General features: G+C 32.2%; 2 protein-coding genes across 2 annotated transcripts; both read left to right on the top strand.

The window, feature by feature from the left end:
- Positions 1-4,501: 4,501 nt before the first annotated feature.
- Positions 4,502-9,773, top strand: LOC139091099 (uncharacterized). Its single transcript, XM_070641043.1, has 8 exons — positions 4,502-5,260; positions 5,489-5,657; positions 5,740-6,182; positions 6,239-6,488; positions 7,259-7,917; positions 7,978-8,146; positions 8,999-9,441; positions 9,497-9,773. Exons 1-8 carry the CDS (start codon positions 4,611-4,613, stop codon positions 9,771-9,773), a joined length of 3,060 nt encoding a protein of 1,019 aa, XP_070497144.1. The 5' UTR covers positions 4,502-4,610.
- Positions 9,774-10,544: 771 nt separating this feature from the next.
- Positions 10,545-11,863, top strand: LOC139090986 (glutathione S-transferase 1-1-like). The gene is made up of 2 exons (XM_070640905.1): positions 10,545-10,635; positions 10,707-11,863. The coding sequence occupies exons 1-2, from the start codon at positions 10,611-10,613 to the stop codon at positions 11,312-11,314; spliced, it is 633 nt and encodes a 210-aa protein (XP_070497006.1). The 5' UTR covers positions 10,545-10,610; the 3' UTR covers positions 11,315-11,863.
- The last annotated feature ends 106 nt before the right edge of the window (positions 11,864-11,969 follow it).

Raw genomic sequence — 11,969 nt, 5'->3', positions numbered from 1 at the left:
TTCGAAAGTCAATATTTCGAAATTCAAAAATTCATGGAATTTTCATTGAATATTCATTTATTTTGTGGATTTTTAAGAACTAGTACCATCAATCAGATAAGCAGATATCTCAAAGGCTCATTTACAACAGGATTGATCACGTACAAGCAACAAATACAAATCAAATAGCCATATTCAAAATTTGTGAACAAAAAGATTAAAATTGAAATTCAACGAAGGAAAATAACACCAAATTAAGTAGAAAACCAGCGAAAGAGCTGGTATTGGACAACAAGTAAGGGATGTCATGATTCACAACTGATCTGTACGGCCAGCGAAGTAAGTAAGTAGTAGTTTGAAGATAGTATTGCATGTCAGTCCTAAGAACCCACATTCTGGATCTTCTACAAACATTGAACCAAAAAACTCTTTGAAGGAAGCTGTCGAAAGAAGTAGTATGACACTTGGTACTGGCAAGTGGAAGCCAGTTTCAGGTAACTTCTGTGGGAGTTCATGGATCACAATTGATCTGTACGACCAGCGAAGTAAGTATGTACATTCATTAAAAATTAATTGCAAAATCCAAGCATTTCCAATAAACAAATCATTTTCATCCAACTCCCCACTCATATTTCACACCTCACAAATACACATAAGTCATTACCATTCCATATCTGTCACATCAGACGATGATAACAATTTTTTTTCGTAAAAGAATTACTATTTATTCTATTTCAAGATATATAAACATTTTGATTTTCAACATAACCGATTAAAGTTGCTGTGAATTGATAAGAATGAATAACAAAAATTTCTCTGTAATATGATTTCAATGAAATTTTTATGAATGTCATGTGCCGTTCATTCATTACTTTACATCAACGTAAAATAAATTGTCCATGTCTAAGTACAAATCATATTCAAATAAACACAAATGCATGTTTTTTTGTTTAAAACAATGATTATATCATACTGTACGTTCAATTTGGATTCTCATCAACATTTCATCAGATTTATTAAATGAGGTATAGCTGAGAAATTGTTAATGTCAAATTAGTTGTCAACACTCATCAATGTTTAATTTTTGTCGCGAAAACGTTTATGATGTTGAATATTAGTTAATGCTTTTAAGTATAAAATGCGCACACGTTTGCTGAAATTGATATTGATTTTGCGTACTTTTTGTTTATCTTTAGCTTATTTTAAGCATAAAGATTTCCACAAAATTCATTTTGTCTCTAATTTAACTTATAATCAGACGGAATATTTTGTAGTAAATTGATTGAAATTTGTTTTAATTTCAAAAAATTGACATTTTTGTCTTTTTGTATGTTTTATTATATGAAAGTTGAGAAATAATTAAACATTTCTCGTCATTACATTTAAATAATTATTTTCTAACTACAAGCAGACGGACGATTTTCCAATTCTGAAAGTCGATTGTTTACATCTTCTAATGCAGCCAAAACTTTTTGATTTTCACTTCTGATCTCGGACAGTATTATAGTTTCGAATTTGTCACTTCGCTTTTCAAGACTACAAATTCGTTCATCCCAATCACCATTGGTACATACGTAAGGATATTCATCATCTGGTGGAATCATTTTTTGATGACGACATACTAAGTATGAAGTGGAAAATTGATTTTCTAAATTATTCTAAATGTAGTGTTATGGTAACTTACCGGAAACTAAATTAATATAGCTATCAAGACACCTTCTTAAGTTATTCCTCATTGAGATTCTCGCAACAGTATTGTCATTAGCATTATAATTGGCACAAACGTTTGACCGAACATCAAAAACAGAAACTTCCGTGTTGTCAATAAGTCTTTCATCAATAAAATTGATGGAATTAGAATAGACAATAATTTGTGTTAATTTTAACAAAACTCCAAAAGAATCAGCATGAAGAATAATCAACTTGTTTGAATTCAATTCAATCCTTTTTAAATTTTTCAAGTTTATAAAAACATAACTAGGCAGCTCCATGATTTGATTTGAATACAAATATAAATTTTCTAAACTTATAAGACTACGAAACCACTCAACTTTAAGATTGATTAAAAGATTGGAGTTCAACTGTAAGTCTTTTAAATATGTTAGTTCCTTGAAAATGTTTCTGGGTAGGTCTATAATTCTATTACCACCAAAATAAAGATAAACCAATTCACGATTATTTTCCAAAAGATTTTCTGGTAACGATGTTAAATTATTATTATTTAAAAACAAGGTTTGTAGTTTAGTATTATTTACGAAAGATTTTTCATTAATATTTATAATCCTGTTATTAGGGAGTTCAATACTAATTGCATCTTTGCATCCACTGAAAGAATTTTCATCAATTTCCTGAATTGCAATGTCTCTCAAAAATATAGTCTTTGTATTTGGAAATTGTTGGCAGAGTATTGATGGCACATTTAAAGAAGATGATCGATTTGCATATGAGTAAATTCTACTAACATCATCATTATCATGATCTACTAAATGAATCCCATTAACATTAGTAAAATTGTTCACTCCGTTTGCATTTCGAACTCTAAGATCACAAGTGTAACCGTAGGTACTATCCACAAAATATAAACAACTTAATGCTTCATTCTGTCCGAAAATCGCTTGGAAATTTACAAAAATAATAATAATTGGTAAAAAAATCATTTTGAATTTTAATTTAAATTCACTCAACAACTTTTACTAATTGATCTATATAGTTGAGTTTTTAATAACTTTTATACATTTTTCTTATCAAGGAACCCTTGAGCCAAAATGGAAAGATTTTCGCCAGACTTTTTTTTTCCGTCCGATTTTGCCAGATTTTCGCAAGATATTGAACGATTTTTTTTCGCACGAAAAACTCGGTCCGATTTTGAAAGATTTTTGGACGATATTGCCAGAAAAAAAATCTTGCATTTTCTGGCAAAAATCTGACGAATCTTATGCGTCCGACTTTTGCCAGAATTTGCAAGACAGATTTTCTTTGAAAACGTACGAAAAATCTTGCAGTTTTCGGTCCGATTGTGCAAGATAAATCTTGCAAAAATGTGATGAAAAAATCTTTTGAATATCGGACCGAAATTGAAAGATTCTTGAACGATTTTGCCAGATATTTTTTGAATTTTTTTTTGGAATTTTCAGAAAATCTTATAATTTATATTTTTCTGATTTTTACCAGATTATGCCGCACAATTGTGTTACTAGATTAACTAGAAGTATAGATTTCGATTCTCGTTACTAAATTTTGTTGATTATAAATCCAATAGATGATAGATAGAAGATCACTTTATTTCATAAAAGGAATTTGGCAATTTCCTCGCAATCTCTCTACTAATCTCAATTCTGTATCTAGATTATGATGTAGAATTTAAAAACAAACTTATTAAAATTTACTGTAATTTTCTATTCCTTAAAAAATTAACTTCTAAATCTAAAAAAATTCAATGCATTCACATGTGAATATGATGTGAAAAAAAATACACTTAAACTAATTATTTTGGAAAATTAAAAAGGTTTTTCTTTTAAATAAGTACAACATAAATTTAATTCAAAAGTTATATTTAAAATATAACTGTATTTCATGCTTGAATTTCATTAGTAACTTAAATATGTCTTTTGCCATATAAAAAATTATATAATTTCAGATAGCGGTAGCTCAGCGGTTAAGTGTAGGACATCAAACAATTTTCAAATCAAGCGATCCACGGTTCGAATCCCAAGACAAATCTGGCATATTCTGGCAAAAATCGGACGAGTATAAAAGGTTTTAAAAATATTCAAACGCTTGTGAAGTATATGAGAAAGAGAAAAAAAAGAGAGAAAACAAAAAATATAATTTTTAAAATTTTTTAAGAAAAAATCTTGCAATATCTTTCAAAATCTGGCAAAAATCGTCCATAACTTGTATGCAAGTTGATCAAGTTATGGACGATTTGTCTGGCAAAATCTTGCAAAAATCGGACCGATAAAAAAATCGGTCCGATTTATAGCTGTTTTCTTGCATTGTCGTGCAGTTAAGGATTTTCATTGTATGGAAAATCTTGCAAAGTCTGGCAAAAATCGTTCTCGGGCAAAAATCTTGCATTCGAATTCTGGCAATATCGTCCAAAAATCTTGCCATTTTGGCGCTAGGGAAAAGCAGCAATACTTGAGCAATACATAATATAAATATTAATTGGGCTGTTTTTAATCTTCTTGAATGAACTATTTAAAAAACAGTCAAAACAATGTGATTAGATGTTACAATTTGATAAGGTAGGTATTACTTTTCTGAGAAAAAGTACTCAATTAGTTTCGAGTATATTATATTCACGAAACCGCAATGGGCACCTAAGCGATCAAATACTATTTCAACAACATAAATAAATCCACATATTTTCAACTACATAAAAATATTGCTATCAATTAACATGACAATGCATTTTAAAGCAACAAAAAGTCAATTGAACTTTGGCACTGCACATAACACAACATACAGTAATTTCTTATCTAAATTCTCAATAGTTCATTCAATGTGTCTGAAACTTTCAATGTTTACTAGAAATCATTACAGATATGGAAATAATCAACTTTAGATTACTGAAACATAAATATCAATCTTTAGTTCAGTTGTAAGTTTTGTGTAATCGATACGCGACAATGAAATTCATAGTAGTTACTCTATTATTTTGTGTATTCCAAATATCTGAAAGTTCAAAAATTTTGATAATCCACACAACTTTAACAAAATCTCATCTTTTGCCAGTTCAAGTTCTTGCGAGAGCCTTAGCTGAAGAAATAAATCACGATGTCACATTTCTATCAGCATTTCCTATTGGAAAGAATATCACAAATCTCCGCGAATTTGCAATTCCTTACGACGATGATGACAAAAAGTTCATGTACAAAATATCTGCGAATGAAGGAAGTAAAGGATTCTTTAATAACTTGAATCATATCTCAAAGATCAACAGCAGAATCGGCAACAACACCCTACAAATGAAAGAAATGCAGAACTTAATGATGAATGAAAAATTTGACTTATTTATTCTTGGATATTACACGAATGAATACATGCTAGGACTTGGCGATCATTTCAAATGTCCAACAGTTTTGTTCAGCTCATACAATATGCTTGCAAGTTTACATCGCATCACCGGAAATCCATTTGATTTAGCAAGTAACAATCATCTTATGACTCAAGGATTAATGCTTGATTTTCGAGGTAGAGTGAAGAATTTTTTGATGTATGGATTAGACTTTTTTATAATAAAAAATATATATGAGCGGCATGGAAAGGAAGTATACAGGTAAGTTTCTGAAAAATTGATTCCCGAGCGGCATAATGCAACGAATCGCATTTTTTGCCGTAAAATTGACAGAAATCCGCTGTCACGAGATCGTCAGGGTAACTTCTCGTCTTACCGTTAATGCGGCGAAGCAACGGTGCCCTATCAAATACGTTGAGCTGTTCGGGATTATATTTGTTGATAACAAGTTGAAGAGCTACATATTTAGTGATATAAATTCAATTTCAGATACAACTTCCCATCAACCCAATACAGGTCATACAGTGAGTCATTAAGGAACGTATCCTTACTCCTACTAAACTCACACTTTAGTACATCAGCACCTCGACCTTTTTTACCAAATGTTGTTGAAGTTGGTGGACTTCATGTTAAATCAAATCCATCGCCACTACCACAGGTAATGACCAATAATATCAGAAATTGATTTTGAAAGCCAGAATTGCAAGCTAACTCCGAACATATCTTATTAAACCTAAAAGGACATAAAAGACTTCCTAGATGATTCGAAACATGGAGCAATTTACTTCAGTCTAGGATCAAAAGTTGACATCTCACATTTCACAAACAAAACAATGGAAATCATCCTTAATGTCTTCTCAAAATTGAATCAACGAGTCATCATGAAATGGGGATCATCAAAACTACATAATAAACCAGACAATGTCTATATTGACTCTTGGCTGCCACAAGACGACATATTAGCTCATCCTAATATCAAAATTTTCATTTCTCATTGTGGAATTGGATCAGTAGTTGAGTCAAAATATCACGGAGTTCCCATTATTGCCACTCCTTTAATTGGAGATCAATTTGGCAATGCCAAAAAAGTTGTGAATGAAGGTTGGTGCAAAGTTATTGATTTGAAATCTATTAGTGAAGAGGAATTGATGAGCGTTATTAAGGAAGTCTTAAACAATCCTAGGTAAGTTTTGCAATGAAAAAAATCATTAAGTTTACTTAATTTATCGCATTTTACAGCTACACATCGACAGTAAAACGATTGTCAGCACTACAGAAAGATCGTCCACAAGATGCAAAAGCATTAGCAATTTATTGGATAGAATATGTAATAAGACACAATGGAGCACCACATCTGCATTATCCGGCAGCAGATTTAAATATTTTACAAGTTAATTCACTTGATGTCATTGGATTCTTACTGATTTGTTGCTATTTTATGTACAAAGTTATTGTGGTGGCTGCTAGGATAATTTTGAAATTATTTAAAGTGATGTCGAAGAAGAAGTTAGATTAATAAAAATTCAGTGATCAAAAAAGAATGTTAAAGGTTGTTGATTCTTGATTGTGACGATATTGAATGTTGCCATCAAAGTGATAATTCGGCATTAAGCTTACAATCAACCCGGATAGCACAACGTGTTCGTCAGGTCTACTAACGGTTGGTTTACTAACGGAAAGACGCGAAGTGGCTCTGATGGGAACGTGATGGCTTGTGTTGACCAATATTTGCGGTTCATTGCATTGTACCCCTCGGGTATTCGTCAGTGAACTAGCAAATTGGCCTGTCAATTGATAATGAATATACCTAAAACCATTCTAGGTACTTATTATCTTTAAGTCTAACAATTTGATAAGAAAATCGATTTAAATGCATTTATTTTTACTATCAATGTTTCTAATGTTTCTAAAAACATTCAATGTATTCCAATGTTTTTGTAGCATCTTTCAGACAATCATTATCATCAAATGACGTCAAAATACATTTGAATTTCCAAAGTTATTTCCAAACCTCCCTATTTTAATTCCTTAAACCTCATTAAGATGTCTGCATCAGTTAAAACAGGCGAGAATTTGGGGAAACCACACATTATCATATCTTAAGCTACTATACACAGTCAATGTGTTACAGAGCTTAATAATCTAGCAAATACATTCATTGCGAGCTTAAGTATAATACTATGGAAATTGATAAATTATTTTATGAAAATGCTGTATTTGTTCCATTCAACTGTGTAATTTAGATCCATCAAGACGTAGATCCACAAAATGAAAATTCTAAAGCTTTTATTGTTAATTTTTATGTCCAAAGCATGTGCAAGTTCAAATATTTTAATTATTCAGACATCATTAACTAAATCACATACATTGCCACTGTATATATTATCAAAAGCATTAGTGCAGGAACGAAATCATAAAGTGACATTTGTGACTCCATTTCCGTCTAAGGAAAATATCGAAGATCTTCGGGAAATTGCCATTCCTTACAATGAATCTGACAAAGAAATTCTTGACAAAATTGCCGAAAGTACCAAAGACAAATCATTCATAGAAATAGCAGTAAGTCTATCAAAAGTCATCTCTAAAGTCGGTAACAACACTTTACATATGAAGGAAATGAAAAATTTAAAGGAAACTGAAAAATTTGATGTGCTTATTCTCGGCTATAACATGAATGAGTTCATGCTTGGTCTTGGTGATCACTTCAAGTGTCCAACGATTATATTCAGTCCTTCCGCGATGCTTGGACAGTTGGATCGAATTATCGGAAATCCATTTTCATTGGCTAGTTCCAATCATTTCGTTTTACATGGAAAAAAGTTAGATTTTATTGGAAGATTGAGAAATTTTTTGCTTTATGCTTATGATTTTTTGATAATAACGAACATATTTGATTATTATGGGAAGAGTGCTTACAGGTAAATAGGATGTTGCCATATTTCTAAAATAGAATATTTAATTTGTATTGTTTATTACAGCTACAATTTTCCTTCAACACAATACAGATCATACAGTGAGTCATTAAGGAACGTCTCATTACTTCTACTGAACTCACATTTTAGTACAGCAGCACCTCGTCCTTATTTACCAAATGTTGTTGAAGTTGGCGGTTTACATGTTATGAAAGAATCGTCATTATTGCCTAAGGTACGAAATTATGTTTTGAAATAGCTGTATTCCTCTGTGTTGTCCTTTATATTTGGTTTTTTATATTTCCTTTATACTTTGGTCTATCTAAGATAGTTTTGGCTAATGTTATATTGTGCTTCCTGGTTCAATACAATGATATGAATTCGAAAATAAGATTGCTATCCAGAAATAAAGTTTAAGTAACCATTATGTCACAATCTCTATCAACCCTCGGTAGCTCAGTTGGTCAGAGCACTTGATATGTAATTAAGAGGGCGTGTGTTCGAGTCCCACTACTCTCGGGCTACATATGTTGTGAAAAAGTGTATCCTTTCTCAATAAACTTATTTGCAGTATTGATCTGAACAGCTTTTGCGGTCTATCTCATTCAGTTTGATTAAAAATACATTCTTAGTATATTAGCGTCATTACGAATCTCGAGTACGTAAGCAAATCTGAATGATTTGAGAATAGCCTTTATCAGAGATTTATTTTCAAGGTCTTATTGTTATCACGAGATAACTGCACTTTAATTAGAATTTTGATAAAAAAAAAATATAACAATTCAGTTAATTCTGCATCAGAGGTAGAAAATGACTTGAGTTCGGAGATTTGTTTTAAATTGTGTTGCCAGTGAATTCTATGCTAAATTTTTAGCAAACTGCCGCCAATCTTGAACTCTGGTCTACATAATAATAAACACATTCAAGGGTTTGCTAAAAAAAAACTTAAGGATCGAAGAAAAACTGTAAGTCTGGGCATATAAAATGCATGAAATCCAAGCCTGCTATTTTTGGACAGACCCTAATACAGAAGAATAATTAATACTTGCCTAAATAGACACTAATATGTTTGATTTCTACATTACAGAATATAAAAGAATTCCTAGATGACGCAAACGACGGCGCAATATTATTTAGTCTTGGATCAAAAGTTGACATTTCACACTTTTCAAACGAAACAATGGAAATCATCCTTAACGTGTTCTCAAAATTGAATCAACGAGTCATTATGAAATGGGGATCATCAGAACTGCATAATAAACCAGACAATGTCTACATCGACTCATGGCTACCACAAAATGACATCTTAGCACATCCGAATGTTAAATTGTTTATGTCACATTGTGGAATTGGGGGCATAATGGAAGCAAAATATCATGGAGTACCAATCATTGGAACCCCACTGTACATTGACCAATTTGGAAATGCAAGGAAAGTTGAGAATGAAGGTTGGGGTAAAGTTATTGATTTGAAATCCACAAGTGAGGAAGAATTGATGGCTGTTATTAAGGAAGTCTTAGGCAATCCTAGGTGAGTATTTTATGAAAGAAATCTGCAATTCTATTTAATATATCGCATTCCTCAGCTACACATCGACAATAAAACGAATGTCAGCGCTACAGAAGGATCGTCCACAAGATGCTAAGGCATTGGCAATTTATTGGACAGAATATATAATAAGACATAACGGAGCTCCACATCTGCATTATCCGGCAGCAGATTTGAATATTTTGCAAGTTAATTCACTTGATGTCATTGGATTCTTACTGATTTGTTGTTATTTAGTGTACAAAGTTATTGTGATGGCTGTAAAAAGGATTGTTAAGTTGAGAATGTTCTGTATAAAAAGTAAGGTAGAATAAATTAGTTAATAAACATCCATAAAGGGCTTTAAACTTAATTCAGAACGAGAGGTAGGAGAGTCGATAGGCACAAATTGAAATGTTGCCACCACAGTGACGAGATGGCAGTATACATAGAACCAAGTAGTAGTCACTTGGCAAATTTGGTTGTTTTCGCCAAGTGAATGCCACTTGGCTCTAAGTATATTACCGCTTCGTCGCCGTGCTGGCAAAATTTCAATATGTGCGAAATCAGGATCAAGCGCGTAGTCAGGGAAGGGTTCTTTCGTGGCACGGTTGTCAATAAATAATTGCTACGGGGAATTCGAAAAGCTCGATGTTTCGACGGAATAAAAGGATTTTGTACGCCAGAAAAATTCTATCTAAAATCCCTTAGAACAGTTAGAACAGTGATGGACAACCTTTTATTTTTCTTGGCATACATTGGTGGTATTTACGCCTCGGACAAAACCGCACATGGCAAAATCTTCATGGATTTTCCAAAAAATGTTGCCGTCGCACTATGGCGCTAAGGTACCTTAACTTCCTTTGCATCGATTGCTGAGTACGAAAACAATACCTTGAGAGTACCAACACTGCTAATTACTACAAATCGTATTTTATGTCTACATGAATGAAACGTGCATGAATGAATGAGTCATGGAAATTTCTTCTTTCGCAAGTTACATTCAACACATTCATAAAAGCATACGGCTATCGATAAAAATACAAATAATCTTTTTTTCTGTGCCTGACTCATTTTTTTTAATATTTCTCAGTTTATTTTCTTCTCTTCATTTGCTCGCACGTCCACATTCAATTTTTGTTGCCCTTTAAATAATTTTTTTGTGTTTGATAATGTGTGACTTGTATTATACACCAGGTAACAATCAAAATGACACGCGATAAGATAAAGTTCTGCATTAATTATATATTTTTTATACAAATGTTCAGCATCGTCGCCATGTCGAGTCGTGCAAATGGTTGCAGCTGCACTAAAAGTCAAACTTCGTTTAAAGCCAATTAATCTACATAGTAAGGAACACTTGCTGCCGGAATTCCTAAAAATTAATCCACAGCATACCGTGCCTACCCTCGTTGATAATAACTTTGCATTGTGGGAATCACGATCAATTTGCATCTATTTAGTCGAAAAATATGCAAAAGATGACTCATTATATCCAAAGAATCCAAAACAGAGAGCTTTAGTGAATCAGAGACTTTATTTTGACATGGGAATGCTAACTAAACGAATGTATGACTTCTTCTTTCCGCAACTAATTCAAAACACGCAACCAGATCCGCAGAAATTTAAAGAAATGGAAGAGGCCATTGAACTTCTTGACATCTTCTTAGAAAATTCTGCATATGCTGCTGGCGATAAATTGACAATTGCTGATTTTGCATTGGCTGTGACTGTTAGTGTCTGTGAATTGACTGGATATGATCTCAATAAATATGTTAACATATCAAGGTGGTATGAGGCAATGAAATTGGAATTGCCGGGATGGAATATTAATGAGGAAGGATTGAATGTGTTGAGACAGTATATCAAGAAGTAGATGGGATTGTGATTTAACGGAAAATAAAAGTTTGAATTATTGTAAGGTATGATAAAGAAGAAGTTAGAGCTTGAAGTCAACTTGGATTTTATATGAAGTCGAGTCGACTTTTCTGTGCAAAATTGATAAAATATCAATCTTTAATATCTTATAGTAATTAACATCAATTAACAATGGTATGATGGGATCATCAATTGATTTCCATTTTAACATTCATTACTATTTCGCCTTGAACTTAAGAAATTAGAGATTAAAACAAAGCTCAAAGTCGAGCTTACTTGAATTCATTTAAGTCAAGTCGAGCTTGGGCTCGGGCCAGCTCTAATCATGTCAGTTTCGAGCTCTTTAGCAAAATCATTTATGTCAATTGTAATATATATTTAATGATGCATTTATTACTATTCTAGTAGGGATCTAGTCTGAATCATATCATGAAATAATGAAATTATTGTCAAAATAAATGTGATTTTATTAAGCTTGAATTAGATTGACTTGCAATTAGTTCTTGAAATAAAGTAGATTCAATTTTTTACATGACGATACTGCTAACTTACATAGTTTGAGTAATCTGAATTAGTAGACACAGACTTCCTTACTTTGCTGGTCGTACAGATCACTTGTGATCCATTTCTTCCCTCAGATGCCGCCTGAAAAT

Source organism: Chironomus tepperi, unplaced genomic scaffold (genome assembly GCF_022539635.2).
Source record: "Chironomus tepperi strain 1889 unplaced genomic scaffold, CSIRO-AGI_Ctep_v1 contig_223, whole genome shotgun sequence".
In the NCBI taxonomy this organism is placed as follows: domain Eukaryota; kingdom Metazoa; phylum Arthropoda; class Insecta; order Diptera; family Chironomidae; genus Chironomus; species Chironomus tepperi.
The sequence above is the reverse complement of the archived record's forward strand: the minus strand, read 5'-3'. Positions and strand labels throughout refer to the sequence as shown.